Source organism: Pristiophorus japonicus, chromosome 15 (assembly GCF_044704955.1).
Source record: "Pristiophorus japonicus isolate sPriJap1 chromosome 15, sPriJap1.hap1, whole genome shotgun sequence".
NCBI lineage: Eukaryota > Metazoa > Chordata > Chondrichthyes > Pristiophoridae > Pristiophorus > Pristiophorus japonicus.
This window is the reverse complement of record NC_091991.1, coordinates 21,118,534-21,146,100: the sequence shown is the minus strand read 5'-3', so window position 1 is coordinate 21,146,100 and position 27,567 is coordinate 21,118,534. Positions and strand designations below refer to the sequence as shown.

The window sequence follows — 27,567 nt, the reverse complement described above, 5'->3', positions numbered from 1 at the left end:
GCAGGTTGAAAGACGGTATCATTGCAGGAGCAGAGACAAAAAATTACACTGGGGAAGGTGTTACTCCTTAACAAATTTTCCTACAACAACCGCAATGATTTCAAAGGCAACTGCATAGCCACGAACATAGCTTTGGTAGCACACCATATGATAGTAACTTGTTTAAAAGAGTACCGTGCCATATTCTGTCAAGGGAGATTACAAATGTTCCATCATTATTCTTTGGAAGTAGTTGCAAGGAACAAACTGCAGCATCTCTCCACTCTGTTAGGGATCCTAAATAAGCAGTTATTTTCTAAATTGACACTACTTTGAGCGTTACTTGGATGAGAATGAAGGAGGTTAAGAGCTAATGAACAAAAAATGATCTGAAATCAAGATTAATGATGACTTTTGATTGGATGTTGTGTTTTTCTTTTCATTTCTGTGGAATTGCGGGAGAAGAACTTGGTACATGTTGCAACTTTTCCAAATTTTGCAATATGATCCTGTTCAGAATCAAATGTGACTGTCACTTTTATACGTATATTTTCAGATAAGGGGTTCATGTAAATATGAGAAGGGAAATACACATTTGCTCACTAAGAATTGGATTGATCAGTAGTGTAATGATTGAGATATTTCTCCTAATTCATTTTCACAACATTCACACTTCTCTATTGTACAAGGTAGACACTTAGAATTTTAGTCCATCACTGTTGCTAACCTCATGACCATCAGTTATCAGTGGAATGAGTCACACTCTCTCATTGTACCACCAGTGAAGCTAATACTGATGTTGATGATCTGTATCCTATAATTTCCGCTGCAATATATTAACATTCAAATAAACCCTGCTCCTAAGATGTTATCAATTGTTATACGGTATCAAAAATGTTTGTCACATTGGAATATGAATTTCTGCTAAAATGTCCAGGACATGATTATGCATGTAAATGTTTCTCAGCCGAAAATAATTGAGAGCAGCAGCAATTGGTAACCAACACTCAGCAGGTCTTTTGTCAGAACTAATCAAATCAAGGGATTATCCCTTCAGTGCTGCCAAGCCCTAGAATATCCCATGCTTTTCAACCCCAGGACCATTCACTTCCCTCATATTACTACCTTCAGAGCAGCTGAACCCTACAATGAATCCCTTCCGCAGCATTGCTAATGGCAGGTATCTACCTCCAGCCTGGTAGACGGTGCCTATTAACTTGCTGTATATCCTGGGCTTTAAAAATAAGCATGAGATAAAAAATAGAGTATGTATGTAAAGGAACATATAATAATCAAAGCCACTGTTTTAAGTTTTCACAGAAATGTTATTGTTGCGTAATTTGATTCCCAAAACACTGATAAAAGTCACACAATACTATATTAACAATGCAGTTTGACTTATTCATAAGAATTAGGAACAGGAGTAGGCCATCTAGCCCCTCGAGCCTGCTCCGCCATTCAACAAGATCATGGCTGATCTGGCCGTGGACTCAGCTCCACTTACCCGCCCGCTCCCCATAACCCTTAATTCCCTTATTGGTTAAAAATCTATCTATCTGTGACTTGAATACATTCAATGAGCTAGCCTCAACTGCTTCCTTGGGCAGAGAATACCACAGATTCACAACCCTCTGGGAGAAGAAATTCCTTCTCAACTCGGTTTTAAATTGGCTCTCCCCTATTTTCAAGCTGTGCCCCCTAGTTCTAGTCTCGCCGACCAGTGGAAACAACCTCTCTGCCTCTATCTTGTCTATCCCTTTCATTATTTTAAATGTTTCTATAAGATCACCCCTCATCCTTCTGAACTCCGAGTAAAGACTCAGTCTACTCAATCTATCATCATAAGGTAACCCCCCCATCTCTGGAATCAGCCGTGTGAATCGTCTCTGTACTCCCTCCAAAGCTAGTATATCCTTCCTTAAGTAAGGTGACCAAAACTGCATGCAGTACTCCAGGTGCGGCCTCACCAATACCCTATACAGTTGCAGAAGGACCTCCCTGCTTTTGTACTCCATCCCTCTCGCAATGAAAATTCAGTCAATGTAATTTAATATCTCTAGTAACAATACATTGTGCATTGTGTCACATGGTACAGCACAGCTGCATTAAAAAGCTGCATTAAAAAGCAGCATTTCCTCCAACTCAATATGAACAATGGCAGGGTTTGTATAAATGAGTGATAAGTTTATGTTTCTATTTTTAAAAACTCTTAAGCTGGCCTGCTTTTATCAGGCATAAGAATTTCAAGGGCATTCGCTGGGCAGAAGAAGAATAAATAGCCCAATTCTCCACCAGGGAATGCCTTTTTCTTTCAGATTCTTACGATCTGTCCAAGAGGAATCTTGAGAAATCGTAAGTGGCAAGTTTCAACGCATGCGCAGTGCATTCCTCACCCTGGAACTTTCAGGGCCCCTACGGGCGCATACGCGCTTAGTACGCCCCATAGGGGCCACACATTCAGCCCCAGTGTAAGCATTTCCCAGTTGCCAGAAACACAATTCTTATGTCACACTTTTGATTGGCTCACATTTCAGCATTGCTACATTGCTACATGTCTCTGCACTCCAGTCCAGCACATGTAGCTTTTTCCTCTGCCTCTAACCTGCAGCTATGTGAATCTGATGCGGGAATCATTTGGTATCTTGCTCTCATTCAATCTTTCTGCAGAAAATATCTCAGTGCTTCTCAGCGCTGGCTTTGAGAATTTGTCGAACTTTAATCTGCAGGTGGTTGTTTGATATTTTTGATTCCCTGAGTTATGTTTTAAGGGAATCAATTTAGTGATGTTTGGGGGTATCAATCTTATTGTCCGGATGTTTCTTCAATATTATTGCTGCTTTTGCTACTCCCATTAGGGAATTTGACCGCTGCTTACCACAATCTGTGCATTCTTTAGGTCTTCACATGTGTCAAGCTGAATGTAGTTCCTGTTGTAGATTCCCGCTCTAATAGAAGTCATTTTTTATGGCTGAAGTCACAGAATATGGATGATGAAATGATCAGAGTCTATATCAGTGAAAAGAAATCAAGCCACTTGGAGAAAAAAAAGGAATGCGATCTTGGAGAATATCAGACAGTTGCAAGGAAAGCACTGCAACAAATATTATCCCAGTATTATTGTACCAATCTGGATTTTGGGGGGGATTTATGCCATTTTTGGAAGGGGAGAAGTGAGAACATGTAAATTAACAATCCTTATGATACTTCAGTGTTGGACACCACAGACGGAAGATACCAAAGTTGCTAATGGTGGAAAGATCTGTCATTTTTCCTGTTCTATAGACTAAGGGAGAAGAATTTAGAAGAATGAGAGGGGATCTCATAGAAACATATAAGATTCTGACGGGATTGGACAGGTTAGATGCAGGAAGAATATTCCCAATATTGGGGCAGTCCAGAACCAGGGGTCACAGTCTAAGGATAAAGGGTAAGCCATCTTGGACTGAGATGAGGAGAAACTTCTTCACTCAGAGAATTGTGAACCTGTGGAATTCTCTACCACAGAAAGTTGTTGAGGCCAGTTCGTTGGATATATTCAAAAGGGAGTTAGATGTGGCCCTTACGGCTAAAGGGATCAGGGGGTATGGAGAGAAAGCAGGAATGGGGTACTGAAGTTGCTTGATCAGCCATGATCATATTGAATGGTGGTCCAGGCTCAAGGGCCAAATGGTCTAATCCTGCACCTATTTTCTGTGTTTCTATATTTCTAAGAGGAGCAAAATAAAAGCATGGTATTCCTGATTATGTCCTCTAAGTTTATTATCTTTGGTCGATTCTTTGTGAGTCTTTCTCATTAGCTGTTTATTGCTGTTTGGCTCATTAGCTCTGCAATGCAAAGCACAATCAAAAATAACTTTGACCTCTGGTTCACAAAAGGTATTGAAACAAAAGCCCAAACAAGACATTTTCCCCACACACACTGTCTCTTAGGAGCTGGTTTAAAAATACCTCAACAGAACAGTAAAAGTATCAGTAATGTATCTGCATAGAATGAGAAAACTCATTATGGAAAAACCCACAAAACAGATAAAAATATTTGAAATCAGTTTATATACAAGTGGCTCTTCACAAATATACTGAACTGATTCCTCTAAACTCCAACTGCCACTTAGACTGGTGCTCATATAACACATTTCCATTATTTTTGACTGCATCTGTTAAAATCTTAGTTGCTACATCAGTCATTTTAGGAATGATTTAAACCATTGAGAAGTCCAAGTTTTAAACAAACATAGCTTTTAAATCTTAAAGGAAGTACCTGGAAAGCAGTTGGTTTACATTTTGGGTTTCTACAAGTCATTTGTGACAACTTTCTTATACACTTTTTGAATACTATTTGCATGAATTGTATTTATTAATGGCAGGACAGTCTCAAAATATTAAAAGGGAAACAAAATTAATATTACTGTTAATCACATACTTACTCCAGGGACTTGAACATATAAATCTAAGCTGACTCTCAAGTCCAGTGCTGAGGGAGTGCTGCACCGTCGAAGGGGCGACTTTCGGATATGACGTTAAACCCATTGGCTCTCAGGTGGACGTAAAAGATCCCATGGTACTATTTCGAAGAAGAGCAGAGGAGTTATTTCCCGTGTCCTGGCCAATATTTATCCCTCAATCAACATAACAAAAACAGATTATCTGGTCATTTTTAAAAAATGTGTTCATGGGATGTGGGCAACACTGGCAAGGCCAGCTTTTATTGCCCATCCCTAATTGCCCCCGAGAAGGTGGTGGTGAGCCCCCTTCTTGAACCGCTACAGTCCGTGTGGTGATACTTCTTTGAAGTGGTTTGGTACAGTTCCGAGGGTAGTTAAGAGTCAATCACATTGCTGTTTGTGGGAGCTTGCTGTGTGCAAAATTGGCTGCTGCGTTTCCCACATTACAACAGTGACTACATTCCAAAAGTACTTCATCGGCTGCAAAGCGCTTTGAGCGGTTCGGTGGTTGTGAAAGGCAAAATATAAATGTGTCTTTCTTTTCCTTCCCATCTTCGACAATGCTAACTTTGAAATTCCTGATTAGGCATTCTGGCCTGGTCCCTAATGCACTATCAACAAGCAATAGTGAAAGAACTCGATTGGACTCCTCTCCCACACGATCTAAGGTCGCCCTGATCACCTGCCCATGGTGGCTCACACAAACTGGCTACCTGGCAGATTCATAGCTGAAACATTTGTGACTGTATATACTCTTAAACTCATAGAACTCACAATATTGCATCCGGCTGGATTTACATTTTCAAACAAATCTTACTCAAAAACATTTAGACACCAGATTGCATTAATTTTACAGATTTCTTTTGAAAGTGCAAGCAAACTAGATTGATTGATTTATTGTTTATTATACGTATTGGTAGTCTGGATTAAATACATCCATTAACCTAGTTGTCTCACATGTGTTTGTTACATATTCCTATGATGGTAATTCAATTTTAATTAGAGAAAGCGTCCTTATTGTCAAAAGATAGCTCGGGGGGAGGAGATACTGAAAAAATCCGGATGTGAAGAGGCACTAAGCACAGGGAAACGGGCCAGGCGCAGGATAAGCACATTTTACCGCATGAGGCTTAAATTTTATGTAAATGATTTTAATTTGATGAAAAATGTGTATTCAGTAGAAAAAAATAAGGTTTCACTCGCTCGGATACATTTTCTGCTGTGCATGCTGATTTGCACATTTTATTGACAGGTTTTAACGTTTACTTTAAATCTTCACACTGGCATTGGAAGTGTTTCAATCAAACAGCGATTAATGATCAAACCGAGGGATTTGGCGGCCGCTGAAATCTGGGAAGGACAAATGAAAGGACTAAAGTGTAAGATAAATCTCGAATACATTACGTGTTAAGAGTTAGAAAACTCACTCGGCATTGAAATCTCTGGGTATCAGCAAGAGTGGAGGGTGCTTTATTCGAGCTCAATGCTAACTTGCATTCACTTACTCTCAGGACAATGAGGAGAACGAAGCATCGAGCCTTATGATTTTGTGAAAAATAAATTTGAACTGAGATAAACGTTATTGAAAATGAGCATGCGGCTATTTCAGTTTACCCTCCTCGAGTTTCTCGTAAAAAAAAGTCCCCCACGTATGGCATGGCGTTCAACATTGTGATATAAATGAAAGGCTGGAAGTTAAATCGAAAATCTGTTGCGTTACTTGCGCAAGTGCAACTTGCAAAGTGGAAGAACTGTTCATAGTGCGTCATGTCAATCAAACCATAGGTAAATGGGAGCAATAAAAAGATGTTGCAGGTATGGCTGTTATACAATTGGGGGAGACAGATCGATCTCCCAATACAAATTTCAGTCCATTCCCTTTCAAAACAAATAACCCAAATAAGATCTCAAAGCATCCGAGGCAAAGTTTCTGGGAGTCTCACTGAATGTGCCGTGATGCCTCTCGACTTTACATTGTACACTGAACTCTGAACACACACCAGGGTCCACTAGACAGAGTTAAAGCCATCTTTGGAGTTGCTGCAAATACAAGTTGCTGTGTGCACCACAGGAAAAAGCTGAGAGAGCAGGGTAGTGAGGATGTCACGTTGATGTCTCTAAGATGCGCACAGCAGCAAGTCTTATCATCCCATCAGCACTGCACAGTATTTAAACACCCAGAGCAGCCACTACAGAAGGACATCACCCCAGATTGATTCGCAGTCCCATTGAAGAACACGCTCTCTCTTTCCAGTCTTGTAAACCTCCCTCCCTAAAAACGTTGCCAAGATGATGATCGGAAGTAAATACTGGGCGAAGAGAGGAATGTCGCTGGATTCGGCCTTACTGGAAGAACAACATTTAAGCAAGCAGGTGCGTTCACAGCTGCGGATAGTTGAGGTGTCAAGACGGAGGATTCATGGATTAACTGCAAGAGGTTTAGAACTGAGGGCAGGAGAGACTGTGGGATTCATTTCCAGGGTCAGTGGTTGAGGGAGAATGTCAGTATTTATGATTATATTGGATAGGTGGATGAGGGACATTTGGGAACAGATTGGGTAAATGTGGGTCGAGGGTAAACAACACAACTTATATTTATATAGCGCCTTTTAACGTAATAAAACGTCCCAATAAACACCGGCACAGCCTTGTTGAGCCCACTGGTCCGTTCCCATGTTGGGACGTTTATATGTAATAAATTGAACCCGAGATATTTAATTGCAACTGGCTTGTGCAATCTTAAACAGCAATTAAACTGCACTTTTATTCACATGTGAGCTCAGGAGGTGCCCTGATATACAGCAGATCATTGCTACTTGCTGAGGTTGGCTCCTTATTCTCTTTTTACTGAACAACTCTTAAAAATGGTAAAATAACCCATTGTGAAAATATTAAACTTCATACTGTGGTCATTGTTTCTTTATTCACTCTGTGATTATAGGCGTCACTGGCAAGGCCAGCATTTATTGCCCATCCCTCGGTTGTCCTTTTTATAAGGTGGTAATTTATATTAGGTTACCTAAAAAGCCATTTAATTGACACTTTGCTAAACTGGTAATGGTCTATCCAGGGGTTTACACAAGATGTGTTGGAACCAAGATATAACCAACTGTCCTGTATTATTTGAGGTTGCTGCAAGTTTATCAAATCAGAGAACCCGTACTGTACCAAAACCCCCATATAGATACTCGAAATGTGATCTGAAGGTTGGTTCTACTGCTGGAGAAATTTAAAATAAAGAGTGTGGACTATGTATATTTAGGAGAATTAATAAAACTTGGAGCACAATGAAGCTAATTGAAGAGTAAAGTTTTCAAATGAAATGACTCCAATGCAGATTCAGACTGAGTACTTGTTTGAAATGAGCGAACACTTGGTACATGGCAGACTTACTGGCGGTAGCTGAACAATAGGAAGTGTTGAGGCAGAGGGAAGTGAGACAAGTTTACGGGTGTTAAGTGAGGAAGGCAAAGCAGCACTTTCCGTTAAGTAGTCACGAGTTGTAAAAGTATGGGTAATGGCCGATTTTATGTGTTACAGCTGATAAGATTTTACAGCGCCCTTTTTAGCAGTGGGAGATGTCAACGACCAAATAAGGCAAAACTATTCACTTTTTGTAGATTTTAAAGTTTCCGTGTTGTCAAAAAGACCAAATGCTCCAGGAACAAATCTGTTCCACGTGTTTCTTTTTAAGACTGAGTTTCTGTGCTCTGAATGAAGCAGATATGAAGCTGTACACATTACATCTGACACTCTTAAAGGGTTTCCTATAAAATACATCAATAAATACCTTTAAGAGCTGGTGGCAAAATGTTTTTACTGTTAAGTTTGAGATATTTCCTTTCCTTGTTTTTCATTCTCCGATGTGGGCATCACTGGCAAAGCCAGCATATGTTGTTCACCCCTAGAGAAGTGGTGGTGGGATACCTGAATGACTTGCTAGGCTACTTCACAGGGCAGTTAAATCAACCAAGTTTGTACGGCACTGTGGTCACATATAGACCAGACCGGGCAAGGGCGGCAGGTTTCCTCCCCGAAAGGACATTAGTGAGCCAGTGGGGATTTTACAACAGTCTGGCAACCTCATAGTCACCTCTCCTGATGCCAGCTTTTTATTTCCAGATTTAAAAAAAATTACTCTTTAAATTCTCAAACTGCCATGGTGGAATTTTGAAGGCCAGTTCTCTGGATTATTAGTCCCAGTTGCTACACCTTTCACATGAGGTATTCTGCATTGTAATAATTAATTTAAGTTTCAAAACATTCTGTTATTAATAAACTATTATTTAGTAAAATTAAAAAATAATTCACTAGGCCACTCCTTTCAGAGTTCTGGCAAAATGTTCAGGTTGGATTTTACCCTGATCACAGAGTTTACAGACATCTGGGTGATAGAGCTCATAAAATGTTCACTTATGGAGGAGTTTCAGGATGGGCAATATTTAGTGATTATTTAGTTACTCAGATTGGAGATTCAGTTATAGCTTTTGTCACTACAGTGAATATGATTTTGCCTGGACAATCGGGTAAATTAGGCAAGACAAAATTCATTAAAAGTAATAGTTCATCGGTTTATGGTTGACATTAATATTGGATTGCCTGGACACTCCTTCAATTAACTATAGTTGCAGGAAATTGGCCACACTTTAACTGTATTTAGAACTATTTTGCTCTCTACAGTACTAATGAAATGGCACATTATTTATTTTGAAGTTTGCCTTTTTAGTCAGAGTCCGTAGGTAATAAACTCTGGTTTGCACGCACTCCAGTGTATGAATAGTTTACAACTGTTTTAGCTGAAACTTAACTCAAATGCCCCCTTTTTGCAAGGGCACTAAAACCTGTTATTCCGTGAATTCATTCAAAAGCTCATAAACATTGTTGCATTTTTAACAATTGAGAATTTCATTCGGTGGTCATTGACACTCATTCCTAGAGTCTTGCTCAGTATCTTCTCTTGTAAGTTATATTGTGAAAACCCTGCAATTTTATTATAGATTTTAGGTTTGGACACAAAAGAATATATATTAAAGTCACGTCATAAATTAAGAGAGTAATCTACTGACATTAGGTGTTCCTGCAGCATCCCAATCACATGCTTGGTTTGCCTCAAATCATTTATATTTATCTGGCTGTGAATTTAATTTTAAGTTCTCATCCCAATGCATATGGGCAAGTTTGTGGTACTGAAATGATGTAATTATATTTGCATAATATCATAATTATATCAGTTGAACTGACTAAAACCAGGTTGAAGAAACCTATTGTAGTTTCACTGAATCCAGTTTCTCCACAATCTACCAACAATTCTCTGCACAAATTAAAATAATTGCACCATAAGTTCAAAGCCAGTATAACAGTGCAATAGTAAGAACAGATATGTTAATCTTGGTTCAGATACTCTGTTTGCTTAACTTGGAATACATTCAATAAACATCAAGGTGAGCCGAACCAAATGATCAACATTAGAAGTAACCTTTAAAGCATACTTTATTTTACTCTGCCTACTCTTTATATTGTTCCAAAAATACTTCACACTATTGCTGGACCATATCATGTAGTATTCCTTAATGATTCTGAATGTGTAACAACACAAGCTCATAGTTTTATACTACACAGAGGAATTCATGTTGGTTAACTCTTACTTCCAGTGGAAGCTGCTATGATACATGGGGTAGGTAGCGTTCTATAATGCAGTAAAGGTTACCATACTAGACCTCATGTAATTTCGAGAAAAACCAACTAAAGGTGTGATGATGAAGCACTGCACAAGACAGCTCTGGTTAGAGAATAACTGAATAATGGAAAGTGGTGACAGACATATGATTGGAAAGATAAAACTGAAAGCAATCGACAGAGTAAAATGGCAGTACCTGGGGAATGATGCCTGGTAATAACTAACGTTATTGCTGAATTGATGATCCTTTCTATATTATTATAATGTTTATATTTGTCTGATCAAAAAAACAAATGTATTCTCCACAACCACTATGCTTACTTACCTCACAAAATATGAATACATACAATTACTTCCTGAAATATTTACATGGATGCAATTTTTTTCATTTTAATTAAATTTAAGCTACTAATTAAATACTGTCATTTGCAGTCAGCAATTATTTTGCTTGGTTTGCTTAAACATACATTTCTGGACATCTGGATCTAATGAGTTTACTTCAGCAAGGGGAGTTGCAAATTTAATCTGCATTGAATCACAAGTCAAACAAAAATCAATACATTTTGAAACCGTTTCATTAAGAGCCAAACTTCAAGAGTGGCATTTCCAGATCGCATGTGGTTATTCTCAACTGGAACTAAGCCATGGGACCTTTTACCACAAGTTTTTTGTGTGCTATTTTTCAAAGGAAAACAGCAAGGTTTTGTAGAGTTATGATATATTCAAATTACAGGTTATGATCACATGTTAGGGGTAATTTTCTGATTTCACAGTGCTGGCAGAGAGCTTTGACCTTATTGGAAATGTGTGTGTGACTGTCCAACTAAGGTTGGAAAATCGTGCACTGTATGTGCCTGAATTTCTGATATGCAAAGTTGGAAAATAAGCCCCCTCTCTCATCTCCAGTGAGTAGAGGGGTTAGTTCTACTTGACGTGAGACATGGGTGAAGGTCATTTGCTGAAACATAGAATGTTTCTGTGATAATTAAACTCACTTGTTCACTGTTCAATGAGTAAGCATTAAAAAAAGTCACAGCACCACTTAGTCGCAGCTGACATACTTTTGCAAAGAAGAAAGTGATGCACAGCTACGGCCATAAAAGTCTGAATATGCCTGATCTTGTCTGATCTCAGAAGCTAAGCAGAGTCAGGTGTGGTTAGTACTTTGATGGGAGACCGCTTGGGAATACCAGGTGCAGTATGTTTTGCTTACAGCTGTACTAGTCTGAAACCACCCAATCTTGACTGATCTTAGAAGCTAAGCAGAGTCATGCCTGGTTAGTACTTGGATGGGAGACTCCCTGAGTGTATTGGGCGCATGACCGAATTCTGCATTAGCTCTTCTATAGTTAAAGCAGTCAGACATCATGCTAGAGTATCTTCACTTTCTTGATTCAAATTGGTGCTGTGTCCCTGTCACAGCAACATTCAAAAGGCGAGCACAAGTTTTTGTAGATATGAACATTGCAAATCTATAATGTGTTAGTATGTTATAGAAAATGTCTGCATTCATGTGGAGACTGACCGTGTGAGCTTGCTGCATTTTAATCACCCCCCCCCCCACCCCCCACAGCACCACCGTTCTTGGGAGGATGTAATTAAATGGACACATTTGCATAGGCATGTTTCCTAATAAATGTGTATCTTGGAATTATAATGGATTTATATAAATATGGCGACAATGTACAACTTTAAGATGGGGACCGAATTATGTCTGCACACCCTGGTCCGATTATCCTGTGATCCTTTACCCAATGCCATGAGTTTGATTCTTGGCAAGAATTCATAGGTTGAGTAAAGTAATGTACTGTTGCAATGTAGCAGTCTTAGGACTGTTTCTATCACGGTTGCATTTTAATTGTCCCACCTGTGACAAGGACTGTTCAGACACCTAAGAACTCATTTTTAGAGTGGAAGCAAGTCTTCCTTGATTCTGAGAGATTGCCTATGATGATTTTAATTGAGTGTAAAGATTTCCTGCTGGAAAATATTAAGATTGTAATGTGTTGCAAAATACAATTGGTTATAAGAAATGGATACCCAACTTGTGGTGTTAAAATCTCACTTATTCATTATTCAATGAGTAAGAATTAAGAGAAGCCACAGCACCACCTAGTGGCAGCTGACATACTTTTGCAAAGAAGAAAGTGACGCCATAAAAGTCTGACAATGCCCCGACCGACCTCGTCTGATCTCGGAAGCTAAGCAGAATCAGGCCTGGTTAGTACTTTGATGGGAGGCAGCCTGGGGATACCATGTAGATTTTAAAAATAAAGAGACGCACAAGACTACATGTGAGAAGAGACTTAACAATCAGAGCCTATGCTGGTGTCCAGAGGCGATGTTTCATAAGTGAGAGTGAAAGAAAGGCAGAGAGCAAAAAATAAAGTGACAGCATTTCAGTGGCAACCAACAGATAGATTTTCGCCTAGAAACTTCATGCATTACATTTATGCCTGTGAGATAAATGCAACTCACGGAGGTACAGAACAGCTGTGAAAAAGCTGTGATGATTCCCGCTCTGCTTACTGATATATATGGTAGGGAAAGAAGTAGAAGATATTCTCAGTTAATTTAATGTAAAAAAGCGTCCGATGGGGTGTGAGAAGACAGTGGAAACATTTGAAAGTCATTTTGTGATTTTGAGAAATTTTACAAGATGAGACAAGAGGGGGCATATGCAGACAGTTTCATCATCGTCCATACTGATTAATAAAGTACTGCGTGTATGGCACATTACTTACTGAGAAAATGTTTCGCCTGGCTGGGGAATCTAGAACACGGGGTCACAGTCTCAGAATAAGGGCTCGGCCATTGAAGACTGAGATGTTGAGAAATTTCTTCACTCAAAGTTTGTGATAAATAATTTCAAAGAATCACAGAGAGCTGTGGATGCTCAGTTGTTGAGTATATTCAAGACAGGTCGATACATTTTTGGGAATTAAGTGATCTGGGGGTCGTGCGGGAAGGTGGAGTTGAGGTAGAAGAACAGCCATGATCTTGTTCAATGGCGGAGCAGGCTCGAAGGGCTAAATGGCCTACGCCTGCTCCTATTTCTCATGTTCTTATGTGTTATGTCTGTAATGCACTTATGAATGACTCCATAAGGCAATGTGTTGTACTCAAACTGTAGTAACCTTGGTCCTTTATTCATAACTCCAGAGTGAGGCACAAGCATGGTGGGCAGCCTTTTATACTGGGCCCTGCACACCTATGCAGGTAACCCTCAGGTCTCCCACCACAGTGCCCTCTGGTGGACAGCCTCTGCCACAGCGGCAGGAAACCCCGGTCTCCACCAGTTGCACCCTCTAGTGGTGCCAGCATAGTGTATATATACAGTGTAAACCTTATTGACAGTACATCAGGTAACAATTCTCCATCTTATGCAACTATACAGTGACTACACAGAGAGTATATCTATAGTCTATATAGATAACATCATGTACATGAAGAAGTGAGATGTGACCATGCTGTAGTTGGCCTGTGACAGTCAAACAGGCTTCAGCTCAATCCTGATCTTCCATTTGAGAAGCTAGTCCAAAGGCAAGAGAGAGTGAAGCTATTAAAAATGCTGCTGACAGTAGTAAGAAACCAGACTGATGGGAAAGCAAATATAGATCAGCTGAAGATGGCGAAAGCCTCATTAGCCTACATAAGTGCCCCAGCCAAAAGCAAAGTCATAAATGGAGTGAGCAAGACCCCGATGGACCAAATGACCACAACAGCTGTGGACCGTTGCCCCCATACTCCAGAGATATTTGCTTTGCTGGAAACAGAAAGTGCCGTGTGTGTCCGAGGAAGGGGCACTTGCAGGTGTCATGCCAGAAACGGCTCAGTTCGAGAGAGTGAACAAGAAAATGCATTCCCCAGTGAAATACAGCAACAAGAAACCTCAGGACATTCAGGTTACTTCTTACAAAATGTCACATCAATTTGTATATCTACACAGGAGTATCCTTGCAACCCTTTTGGAATCCTAGTAACTGGAAAATGATTGCACTAGGGGGACCCTCACTATAGCAACAAATCGAAATCCTGAATCGAACAGGACAAGCTCCCGGGTTATCTGTCTAAACAAGAACAAGAAATCTATAATATGCAAAGAGCTCTTGCATAACTTGAAATTGATTACATGTCATGCAACACCAGGTAATTTCAGGACCACAATTTCAGCTCTGGCCTTTCATTTACTGACAAAGCAATATGAATTTGCTCACATCATAAGAAATCCCAGGTACACACAAATTAATGGTATGATGGGAAGAACAATGCAGACTAAAAAACACTTTCTCAGGAATTCAAGAAGATACATATTTAGGTCTCCTAAAATACATCACCCTTATTGACAAAGAGGCTTCCTCTTGAGTCTCCCACTTTTACAGATGCCAGTCTTCAGCCAACTGAATCCAGTCCATGAAACATCAAGAAATGGCTTTGTGCACCAAACATAGCAAAGGCTACAGGGCCCGACAACATCTCAGCTGTAATTTTAAACACCTCTGCTCTGTTATTAACTACACCTCCTAAACCAGCTGTTCCAGTACAGCTGCAACACTGGCTTTTACCCGACAATGTGAAAATTGTCCAGCTATGTCCTCTCCACAAAAAGCGGGTCAAATCCAAACAGTCTATTCCCAATCATCAGCAAATTAATGGAAGGCGTCATCAACAGTGCTATCAAGTGGCACTTACTCACCAATAACATGCTCACCGATATTCAGTTTTGATTTAGCCAGAACCACTTGGCTCCAGATCTCATTGCAGCCTTCGTCGAAATGAGCTGAATTACAGGGTGATGTGAACGTGACTGCTCTTGACACCAAGGCAGCATTTGGCTGGGTGTGGCACCAGGGAGCCCCAGTAAAACTGAAGTCATTTGGAAATTAGTAGGAAAATGCTCCAGTGGGTGGAGTCATACCTGGCACAAAAGAAGATGGCTGTGGTTGTTGGAGGCCCAGGAGTTCCTCAAGGCAGTGTTCTACACCCAACTATCTTCAGCTCCTTCACCAATGCATTATAAGGCAAGAAATGGGGTCAATGATACTACAGACGTCTGCTCCATTCGCAATGCTTCAGATAATGCAGCAGTCAAAGCCTGTATTCAGCAAGAACTGGACAACATCCAGGCTTGGGCTGATAAGTGGCAAGTAACATTCATGCCACATGAGAAAATGACAATCTGAGAGTCTAATCACCTCTCCTTCATATTCAATGGCATTACAACAGTGACTCAAAGTACTTAATTGGCTGTAAAGCGCTTTGTGACATCCAGTGGTCGTGAAAGGTGCTATATAAATGCAAGTCTGTCTTTCTTTTCTTTCATATTGTTATATATGTAAACTTGTATTTACTCTGTACAGCCACCAGAGGGCTTATCCCCTTGAGTCCCCAGGGATCCCATAATCCCTTGGGAGCACAGGTATTTAAGCATGCTTCACAGGTTGGAGAGGCACTCTGAAGACCTGCAATAAAAGACTAAGGTCACACTTTACTTTGAGCTCACAGTGTTTAGTCTAACTCTTTCTCCATACACCAACTGGCAACGAGATACAGATAGCGAACCCAAAGATGCAGAGAACAGTGGGCATCCTGGAGAAATTCTCTGAGGGAGATGATTGGGAAACTTTTGTGGAGCGACTCGACCAATACTTCGTGGCCAATGAGCTAGATGGGGAAGAGAGTGCTGCCAAACGAAGGGCGATCCTCCTCACCGTCTGTGGGGCACCAACGTATGGCCTCATGAAGAATCTGCTCACTCCAGCGAAACCCACGGAGAAATCGTATGACGATTTGTGCACACTGGTCCGAAAGCATTTGAACCTGAAGGAAAGCGTTCTGATGGCGTGGTACCGGTTCTACACCTACAAGAGGTCTGAAGGCCAGGAAGTGGCGAGTTATGTCGCCGAGCTAAGACGCCTTGCAGGACATTGCAAATTTGAACGACATTTGGAGCACATGCTCAGAGACTTTTTCATACTCGGCATTGGCCATGAAACCATACTTCGCAAACTTTTGAATGTAGAGACCCCAACCTTGAGTAAGGCCATAGCGATAGCCCAGGCATTCATTGCCACCAGTGACAATACGAAGCAAATCTCTCAGCACACAAGTGCTGCTACAAGTACTGTGAACAAAGTGATGATGTTTTTGAATCGCAACGTACAGGGGAGGTCACACATACCTGCATCTACACGTCCGCAGATGTCTGAGTCCACCATCAAGGGTGATGAATGCAAAGCCATTAACACCTTGTTGGTGCTGCGGGGGTAATCATCATTTCCATTCATGCCAATTCAAAGGGTACGTTTGCAAGGGCTGTGGAACAATGGGGCACCTCCAACGAGTGTGCAGGGAAGCTGCAAAGCCTGTTAAACCTGCAAACCACCATGTTGCAGAGGAGGACAGATCTACGGAGGATCATGACAAACCAGAGCCTCAGATTGAGGAGGCGGAGGTATATAGGGTGCACATATTCGCCACAAATTTTCCCCCAATAATGCTGAATTTTGAACTAAATGGACTCCGGTGTCAATGGAGCTGGACACAGGTGCGAGCCAGTCGATCATGGGCAAAAAGACTTTCGAAAGGTTGTGATGCAACAAGGCATCAAGGCCAGTCTTAACTCCAGTTCACACAAAACTAAGAACTTACACAAAAGAACTGATTCCTGTAATCGGCAGTGCTACCGTAAAGGTCTCCTACGATGGAGCGGTGCACAAGCTACCACTCTGGGTGGTACCGGGCGATGGTCCCACGCTGCTCGGCAGGAGCTGGCTGGAACTGGGACGACGTCCGAGTGCTATCGTTCGCTGACGACACTTCATGTGCCCAGGTCTTAAACAAATTTCCTTTGCTGTTCGAACCAGGCATCGGGAAATTCCAAGGAGCAAAAGTGCAGATCCACCTGATTCCGGGGGCGCGACCCATCCATCACAAGGCGAGAGCAGTACCATACATGATGAGAGAAAGGGTAGAGATCGAGCTAGACCAGCTGCAAAGAGAGGGCATTATTTCCCCGATCGAGTTCAATGAGTGGGCCAGTCCTATCGTCCCAGTCCTCAAGCGAGATGGCACCGTCAGAATCTGTGGCGATTACAAAGTAACTATCAATCTTTTCTCCCTGCAGGACCAATACCTATTACCAAAGGCCGACGACCTCCTTGCAATGCTGGCAGGAGGAAAGACGTTCATGAAGCTGGATCTGACTTCAGCCTACATGATGCAGGAACTGGAGGAATCATCGAAGGCCCTCACCTGCATTAACACGCACAAAGGTCTTTTTGTTTATAACAGAAGCCCGTTTGGAATCTGATCAGCGGCGGCGATATTCCAGAGAAACATGGAAAGTTTACTGAAGTCGGTCTCGCACACTGTGGTCTTCCAGGACGACATCTTGGTCATAGGTCGGAACACAGTCGAGCATCTGCAGAACCTGGAGGAGGTTCTTAGTTGACTCAACTGTATGGGGCTCAGGTTAAAATGCTCAAAGTGCGTTTTTCTGGCGCCTGAAGTGGAGTTCCTGGGAAGGAGGATTGCGGCGGACGTTATCAGGTCCACCAACACGAAGATGGAGGCAATCGAGAACGCACCGAGGCCACAGAACGTGACGGAGCTGCGGTCGTTTCTGGGACTCCTGAATTACTTTAGTAACTTCTTACCGGGTCTCAGCACACTGTTAGAACCACTACATGTCTTACTATGAAAAGGGGACTAATGGGTTTGGGGCAAAAGCCGAGAAAATGCCTTTGTAAAAGTGAGAAAATTGTTATGCTCAAACAAATTGCTTGTGTTGTATGATCCATGTAAGTGTTTGGTTCTAGCATGTGATGCGTCGTCATATGGCGTCGGGTGTGTATTGCAACAAGCTAATGATTTCGGGCAACTGCAACCGGTTGCTTATTTATCCAGGAGTCTGTCTAAGGCTGAGAGAGCCTACAGCATGATTGAGAAAGAAGCGTTAGCGTGTGTCTATGGGTTAAAGAAAATGCATCAATACCTGTTTGGGCTAAAATTCGAATTGGAAACTGACCATAAGCCACTTATATCCCTGTTCTCCAAGAGTAAAGGGATAAATACCAACGCATCGGCCCGCATCCAGAGATGGACGCTCACATTGTCCGCATACAACTACGCCATCCGCCACAAGCCAGGCACAGAAAACTGCACCGATGCTCTCAGTAGGCTGCCATTGCGCAGCCCGCAGATCTAGCCATGGTTATGGAAGCATTTGAGAGTGAGCAATCACCTGTCACTGCCCGGCAGATCAAAACCTGGACATGCCAGGACCCCTTATTATCTCTAGTCAAAAGCTGTGTGCTTCATGGGAGCTGGTCCAGTGTCCCAGTGGAAATGCAGGAAGAGATAAAGCCGTTCCAGTGGCGCAAAGATGAAATGTCTATACAAGCAGACTGCCTTCTGTGGGGCAATCAAGTAGTGGTCTTCAAGAAGAGCAAAGACTCCTTCATCAATGACCTCCACAGTACCCACCCAGGCATCGTAATGATGAAAGCGGTAGCCAGATCCCATGTGTGGTGGCCTGATATCGCTGCGGACTTAGTCCTGCGTTCACAGATGTAATACATGCTCGCAGTTAAGCAATGTACCCAGGGAGGTGCCGCTAAGTTTATGGTCTTGGCCCTCCAAACCGTGGTCTAGGGTACACGTTGACTATGCAGGCCCGTTCTTGGCTAAAATGTTCCTTGTGGTTGTAGACGCATACTCCAAGTGGATTGAATGTGCGATAATATCGGCTAGCACATCCGCTGCCACTACTGAAAGCCTGCGGGCCATGTTTGCCACTCACGGCCTACCCGATGTCCTGGTGAGCGATAACGGGCCATGTTTTACCAGTGCGAGTTCAAAGAATTCATGACCCGCAACGGGATCAAACATGTTACATCCGCCCCATTTAAACCAGAGTCCAATGGTCAGGCAGAGAGAGCAGTGCAAACCATCAAGCAAGGCTTGAAGAGGCTAACTGAAGGCTCACTGCAGACTCGCCTATCCCGAGTCCTGCTTAGCTACCGCACGAGACCACACTCACTCACTGGGATCACACCTGCTGAACTGCTCATGAAAAGAGCACTGAAGGCAAGGCTCTCATTAGTTCCCCCTGATCTACATGAACAGGTAGAGAGCAGGCGGCTTCAACAAAGTGCATACCATGATAGCGCAAATGTGTCATGCGAGATTGAAATCAATGATCCTGTATTTGTATTAAATTATGGACAAGGTCCCAAGTGGCTTCCCGGCACTGTCGTGGCCAAAGAGGGGAGCAGGGTGTTTCAGGTCAAACTTCCAATTGACTCATTCACCGGAAACACTTGGACCAAATCAAACTCAGATTCACGGACTACCCTGAACAACCCACTTTGGACCCTACCTTTTTTGATCCCCCAACATACACACCAGTGGCAACCGGCACCACAGTTGACCATGAAGCAGAACCCATCATCCACAGCAGCCCTGCAGGGCCCAACACACCAGGCAGCCCAGCAAGGCCAGCTGCACAGCAGCCCAGTGAGGGCCCAACAAATGATTCAACAGTACCGGCTTTCACACTGAGACGATCAAGAAGGGCCCCAGGTCGACTCACATTGTAAATAGTTACTCTATTGACTTTGGGGGGGGGGGGGGGGGAGGAGAAGAAAGAGTGTTGTTATATATGTAAACTTGTATTTACTCTTTGCCGCCACCAGAGGGCTCATCCCCTGGAGTCCCAAGGGATCCCATAATCCCTCGGGAGCACAGGTATTTAAGAAGGCTTCACTGGTTGGAGAGGCACTCTGGAGACCTGCAATAAAAGACTACGGTCACACTTTACTTAGAGTCAGACTGAACATTCTCCATACACAACACATATCAGCACTGAATCCTCGCGGAAAAGAAGAGTTCTCTAGTTTCATTATATTATACATATTAATCACTACTTTAAAAAATCAGGAGGTTTTTTGTTAGACGACTAACATAACACTGCTTTTATTCTAAGTTTAATTATTTTATTTGAAACATTTTGCAGGTAAATATAGGACGGTCCAGCAAATATGATGAGAAGAAAGTCAGCAAAGAAAACTTAAAGAATGAGCCATCCAGGATCTCAATTATGTTTGCCTTAAAAAATGAAGTTGGTGGACTAGTGAAAGCCCTTCAAATATTTCAAGTAAGATTCTACAGTGTATAGATAAACAACTATCACTGAAGAGATTAAGCTTACCTGCTGAGAATTAACTATAAGGACCGAGATGCGGAGGAACTTCTTCACCCAGAGAGTGGTGAACCTGTGGAATTCTCTACCACAGAAAGTTGTTGAGGCCAATTCACTAAATATATTCAAAAAGGAGTTAGATGAGGTCCTTACTACTAGGGGGATCAAGGGGTATGGCGAGAAAGCAGGAATGGGGTACTGAAGTTGAATGTTCAGCCATGAACTCATTGAATGGCGGTGCAGGCTAGAAGGGCCGAATGGCCTACTCCTGCACCTATTTTCTATGTTTCTATGTTTCTATAACATATTAAAAATCTTGGGGCCGAAATTCAGCCTCCCAAAAAGGCCAGAAAGCGGCAGAGGCGATCAGCTGCCGACTTCTGGTGCAATGGCCACTGCTAGTGAAATTCACCTCTGGGATTTTTCTGGCGGTCTCCACTTCTGCCCTGCTGCTGTCGACCGTCCGAAGCATGTCATCAAAGCGTGCACCGCCGCTCTCCTGCACCTCCATGGCACGCCCAGCGAAATTTGGATGGAAAAATCATAGATCCACCGCGCGGTGCCCCCGATAGCTTTTTCTGTCGGTGCGGCGAGGTCGGGGCAAAGGAGCAGCGAGAGATTGTAGAGGCATGTGATCGGGGCCCGGGAGAGGTGCGAGTTCAGGACCAGAAGAGGCGAGGGTCCAGGGGCAGCACGGACCAGCCCACACTGCAATATGTGTGCGTACTAGGCCCGTGCAGCAGAGCAGGTCTCCAGTCGTCCTGGTTAATCCTTGCCACTGAACCAAGACCTGGCTCTGTCAAGCCTGTGTAGTGGCTGGTGTGCAACGGCAAAAATAATCCACGCAGAGGCATCTTCCACCCTACACTATGTAGTTCAGGACTTGGGAATATTAGGTCCTTCTTTGAAACACCTGTGAACTCATCCCTTTTATGGTGTGGAAGCAAGTCATCCTCGTTTCGAGGGACTACCTATGATAACTGAGAAAATAGAATCTTAGTGCCCAAATTTCCCCAACCCCTTTTTCTGGCGCCCTCACCCGAGGTGCGCCACTTTTGTCCGCCTCCAAGCGCGCAGAAAATCTTCCTCCCAATTCTGGCCGCTCCCCAGCCTCTCCTCGGTGGTGGTATAGTGTGGCCAGTGGACTTGGGGCGGAGCCAGGTCCCGGCGCTGAAAACAGTATTGGGACCTCTGCACATGCGCGCTAGAGTGTGCGCGCATGTGCAGTAGTTCCTGGCAGCCCGAATCTGTGCGATGCTCTGCAGGCTGTGTGGGAAGGGCCCGAAGCACGTCGCCCCTAGCCCTGGCCGAGTGGGCTCCCTCATCGGTGGCCCACTACATTCCCTAAGGTAGGACTTCTATTTTTCATTATTTATTGATTGATTGCTTATTACTTTGGTCTTGGTGCTTTCGGTGCAGGGTTCCTTCAATTTTTTATTTGTTAATTAATTGCTTATTACTTTTTGTGCTTTGTTAAGTGCTATGTTCAAATGTACTGCTTTGTTTAGTGCTTGGTGCTTTAAATGTATTTATGCTTCTTTAATGTTGTTGTGAAGCTGTTTAGTGCTTTGTAAGGTCCCCTTTCCCCCTCTATCTCTGGCTGCCTGCGCTGGTTTCTTAATTCACCGCAGGGTTTTTCAGAACATACACTTACACTGGCCTAACTTAGTTTGGAGTAAGTTTTAGCTGGCTAAACTTGATTAAATGGCCAAAACCGGCATAAGTGGCTGGTAACGCCCCCTTTTGGGGGGAAAAAAAACCGGAACTATAAAAAGTCCTAATTAACTCACTTACACTGGAGCAACTTAAATGGGAAGAATTGCGATTTTTAAGTTACTCCAAAAAAATCTAGTTGCTCCAAAAAAAAACGGAGCAACTCCTGGGCAAACTTGGGCCCTAGAGTGTTAGTTTAAAAATAAAGAATGTATCAGTTTAAACTCGAGATAGAATTATGTCTGTGTTCCCTAGTCTAATTATCCCCTACCCTCTAACAGCATTTCACCTTAATATGACACTTCATTTTGACTCTTCCTGTGCAAACTCTAAACTTTGAATTAAATTATGTTTCAACAGGAGAAACACATCAACCTAGATCATATCGAATCCAGAAAGTCAAAGAGGAGAGATTCAGAAGTTGAGATATTTGTGGATTGTAGCAGCACTAAAGAAGACTTTAATGAACTGATTCAGTTACTAAGAGCCCACACAAACATCGTTTCATTGAATCCACTGGCCAGCAACTGGATAGAGGAGGAAGGTAGGAGTCACAACTACCTTGTATTTGTACTGGTCATGTTAGTAGGGCAATTGAGTCAAAGCAGCTGGGCGTCAATGTGAATTTGAATTTTGCCTTATATAGAAATACATAGGATATATGGCACAGAAACAAGCCATTCGGCCCAACCAGTCCATGCCGGCATTTATGCTCCACTCGAGCCTCTTCCTGGGTTTCCTCATCTAACTCTATCAGGATAACCCTCTATTCCCTTCTCCCTCATGTGCTTATCTAACCTCCCCTTAAATCATTGGTACTATTCGCTTCAACCACTCCCTGTGGTAGCGAGTTCCACATTCTCGCCACTCTCTGGGTAAAGAAGTTTCTTCTGAATTTCCTATTGGATTTCTTGGTGACTATTTTATATTGATGGCCTCTAGTTATGCTCTTCCCCTGAAGTGGAAACAGTCATTCTCTGTCTATTCTATCAAAACTTTTCATAATTTAGGTCACCCCTCAGCCTTCTCTTTTCAAGAGAAAAGAGATCCAGCCTGTTCATTCTTTCCTGATAGATATAATGCCTTTTCACCTCCTGGGAGCTGGGCTGAAATGCATCCAGAGATTGCAATGCAAGGCTCATCAGAGAAGTTGTTTTGTGGTGTTCATTTCCTACTGGCATTGCGATCACAGGACAAAACTGCTCTCACAATTTACAACTGTCATTAAATATATCGATGGAAAAGCATCACTCTTCAGAATTTTTCTTTCTTTGCAAAACTTTCTCATAACATGGATGAGATTGGGGCATCAATATGTTGGGAATCATAGGCCAGATGTCATATTTTACAATTCAGTACAACTCGAGCTCTAATTGTCGCCAACCTTTCACATTGTTTACTTCTGTACCTTAAGGGTCAAAGAAGATATTTATTTTTCTGCTGGTAGTTGGCAATAGGCAACACCATGTGGTAGGTTTGCTCAATTTTGGCAGATATTTTCACTTGCATAAATCGTGTAAACACGATGCAGTCCTGGCTCCAGTGGCCTAAGAATGTGACTTATCAGCTACAGCGAGTATTAGCTTCTTGCATCTCTACTATAGACCCACCAATGAAGAGGCAGATTGCCAGTATTGCTGACCCATTTCCACGTGGATTAACTTGATCCCTTACTTGAATTCCAGTGGTAATTTACTGCCACACCTGAATGCTAAACACATGCCTGTTGCTTCTTCTAACGTGTTGATGCTTTCATTCAGATGTAACCTGCAGTTACTACATTTTACAAGGTATTCCAGAGGTCATTGTGGACAGATTCCACTACATTCTCAAGTAACCTTAATAAAAAATAGCCTAACTACATAAGGGGAAAACTGTCCAGTTACTAGTTACCTATAAGGATCACCCAAGGGTAATGCTGACCAATCATTACATTGAACTATTAGCAACTTTTATTAGTCTACAAGCCAGTACAACTGGTTTTAAAATAATGTCATTGGCAGCGAAGACCACAACCAAGCAGAACCTCTTGCACCAAAATACATTAGGAGAGATTTTCATGGGTCTGCATCCATGGAAGCATCCAGTGCACCTGTGAGCAGAGCCAGGAACATCTCCTCCATTGTACCTCTTTACAGCCATGTCACTCATGCTATTTTGTAATTGTAGTCAGGACAATGCCATCATTTATATTGTGAAAGCAGATACCATGCTAATATATTTGATGGGAGTATAAAACGATCATTGATTCTGTAAACAAAACCTCCTTCTAAAGGAGGCCGTGGGGACACATCTATGTTTTTTCCAGGAAAGGATAACAGCCCGCCCAGAAAAGGCAACAGTCGCTGGATTTTCCAGCACCTTGAGAGAGGCGGATGCCCGAGATGTGCCACTGGTGATCTGGCACCCACCATCAGCATGCAAAAGAGGGAACCTCCCCCCTGACCCCAAAAGGTTGACCAGAATCAGGGGAGGAGGTTAATGACTGCTGTGATCCCGGCATAATTGCTGGGATCAGAGGCCCATGGATTTTCAGGATCATAACTGGGGAAACTATCTCATAATTAGAAAGTTACTCAATTCATTCTGATACTACTACTTAGAATGTGCTCATGGTTCAACTGTGCTTATATCTTTATTTTAATGTGTGTTGTCTAGAACTGGGTAGCATTCCTTGGTTCCCAAGAAAGATTTCTGAATTAGATAAAAGTTCCCAGCGAGTCCTGATGTATGGATCAGATCTTGATGCAGATCATCCAGTGAGTACCAACAGTCATTGTTTAAATAGCAAAAGGAAGATTATTACAGAACTGAGTTGCCACTAGTCTCCGAAGCTAGCCTTTTCTGTGGAGATACTGGTTTTAATGCAATTCTGGGTAAGTGTCCAAATTAGTCCATAAAGGATTAGAAAATAAACTGGTTACTTTGTTCTAGTTAGCTCTGCCCAGTCCGTAAAGAATGAAATCTACCCCATTGTGCTCCCGTTACCTTTTCTAAAAATTTGTTCTTGGGATGTAGACAGTACTAGTTGCCCTGAGGGCATTAAAATTCAAAGACATAGTGTGGCACCGGAGCCCACATATAGAGCAGACCAAGTTCCTTTCCCTGTTTTTATAACAATCGCAGCTTTTATGTTATTTTCGAGCGTTAACCCACAAATGATCACATTTTATTGAAGTCACTTTCACAACTTGCCATGGTGGGTGTTTTTGAACTGTGTCCCTGGATTTCTAGTCCAATACCATAATGACTAGGCTACTATGGCCACCTCAAAAGGCCTCGAAGCAAGTGCCTGCCTACCGTTCCAGGTCACGACTAATATTTAACATAGATGCGACAGGTGGAGGCTTCTAAAGAAGGAGAGAAAATTTACTTTTTAAACGAATAAAAATAAATGTCCTCAAATTCTGCAGAAATTTGCAGAGCAATGGGGAAAGAACAGGGAACTGGGACTAGTCGATAGCTCTTTCAGGGAGCTGGCACAGGCACGATCGGCCAAATGGCCTCCTTCTGCGCGGTATGATTCTATGATCCATCTCACGAGGTGACATTTCTGTGGGGTATTTCCCAACCTTTTACCATAACTTTGGTGGAAGATCAGCAGATTTCACAACGGGTTCCCTCCCATCTTCCACTGAAGTTATGGTAAGAGATCGGGAACCCTGGTAGAAATTGTATCTCAAAATCCTGATATTATAAATGAATAAAATGACACTGTTAAGGGGCTTATCTGTCACGGAATCACAGAAATTATAGCACAGTAGGAGGCCATTCGGCCCATCGTGTCTGTGCCGGCTGAAAAAGAGCTATCCAGGCTAATCCCACTTTCCAGCTTTTGGTCCGTAGCCCTGTAGGTTACAGCACTTCAAGTGCATGCCCAAGTACTTTTTAAATGCGACTAGGGTTTCTGTCTCTATCACCCTTTCAGGCAGTGAGTTCCAAACCCCACCATCTTCTGGGTGAAAAAGTTCTCCTCAACTCCCCTCTAATCCTTCTACCAATTACTTTAAATCTATGCCCCTTAGTTATTGACCTCAGAGGTATTCATCAGAAATGTGGACACATTCTACACATGAATTTCTGACCGTTCAACTTACTGGTTGGGAAAATTGGTTGTAACCTGTGCCCCAGTTTCTGATACCTACTTCTGTTGATGAGGCTTAACTCCCTCTTCATCAAGTCAAAACATAACGGAGGTATTGATGAATAATCTGCTACTTTAGAGGATTTGTACAATGGAATTAATAAGCTGCAATAGTTTAGTTTACTGTTCCTGAATTTCTGAACTCCACACGATCTGGATTTTCTTGATGAATATAGTTCATAAATGTGTGACTGAAAAGGCTTCTTTTACAGTTTCATCATGTAATATCAATCCGCACTTTGGTGGTTTCTTTAGTACGGGCATACTGTCAGCTCTGATAACAATGATATGTTGTATGATATCCTTTTAAAATGATGTGTCTTAGGCTGCATTTACACTGCAACTGTAGTGTCCGTGCGAAGCGGTTTTGGTTTGCACTGATGCTACTGTTGTAGTGTAAGTGCAGCCTTAATCTCCCTCCGTTCCCAGGGCTTTAAAGACAATGTCTACAGAAGGCGAAGGAAGTACTTTGTGGACGTTGCCAGGAATCACAAAATGTAAGTGTTCGCAGGTGACAAAGAGAATTTAATCGAAGTTATTTAAAAATGTGTAGATCAGCTTACTTAAGAGAGCTTAAGGTTATATACAGTGTTACTGTCCCAACATGAAGCTTGTTTTATGTCATATTGGCTGCATCATCAGAAACTGGGAGCCTGCTACCAAGAGGTTGTCCTATTGGTCGACAACCAGTGGGATTCTTACATGGAAAAAGTCACACGCCTGATGTCAGGAAATAACATTTAAAATTGTTTCTCCCCAATTGACATAAAGATCGATAAGGTAGATCTTTTGATCGATGGGAATGGTCTGGGTGTCAGTAAGTGGGTGAGCAGGGACTGGAAAAACAGCTCTCATTGGCTCCTCCAATTCTAAGGTGCCCCACTCTGTTTTCCACCTCAACTTGTCCACTCTTGTTCTTCGTTGCACAAAATGTGTAAAAGTTTCATTGTGGGTGGATGCTCTGTGTTAATGGGACCATTGCAACACAGCCCTCCATTTCCTCTGCTTTGAGCCTAAGTTGTCCCTCGTATTAAGTCTACTCATTGAAAGTGGTCATTAAAGGCCAGCGACATTATCACACATGTTTTTTTAAAGGGCATTTTTCTGTAAAAATGGTGTTTGTGTTCAAAGCACCTCTACAACAGGTTTTCATACTTGAAGATGAAGAATATCAAAGAAGGCATATGGTTGGTACCAAAATCAGACTGGTTGCACCCACTGTTATGCCACCAATGGTATCTGTATATCATGACACACCAACTTGCCAATGACTGAGGGGAACTGCTTCTGTATGCTCCAAGTCAGTCATCATCATCATCATAGGCAGTCCCTCATATTGAGGATGATTTGCTTCCACGCCAAAAACGGATGAGTTTACAGGTGTTTCAGTGAAGGACCTAATATTCCA

The 27,567-nt window shown here is 42.3% G+C and overlaps 1 protein-coding gene and 1 non-coding gene across 2 annotated transcripts in view; both read left to right on the top strand.

Annotated features, from left to right (window-relative positions):
- Window positions 1-6,659: 6,659 nt before the first annotated feature.
- The window catches only part of LOC139281422 (tryptophan 5-hydroxylase 2-like), a 64,407-nt gene continuing 43,499 nt past the window's right edge, over window positions 6,660-27,567 (top strand). The window contains exons 1-5 of the mRNA XM_070901586.1: window positions 6,660-6,794; window positions 20,117-20,257; window positions 22,376-22,559; window positions 24,674-24,774; window positions 26,589-26,656. Coding sequence (XP_070757687.1) covers window positions 6,711-6,794; window positions 20,117-20,257; window positions 22,376-22,559; window positions 24,674-24,774; window positions 26,589-26,656 — 578 coding nt within the window. The 5' untranslated portion in view covers window positions 6,660-6,710. The remainder of the gene's footprint in view (window positions 6,795-20,116; window positions 20,258-22,375; window positions 22,560-24,673; window positions 24,775-26,588; window positions 26,657-27,567) is intronic.
- LOC139226107 (small nucleolar RNA SNORA15) lies at window positions 11,415-11,545 on the top strand. Its single transcript, XR_011587217.1, has one exon. It is a non-coding gene; the product is annotated as a small nucleolar RNA SNORA15 (small nucleolar RNA).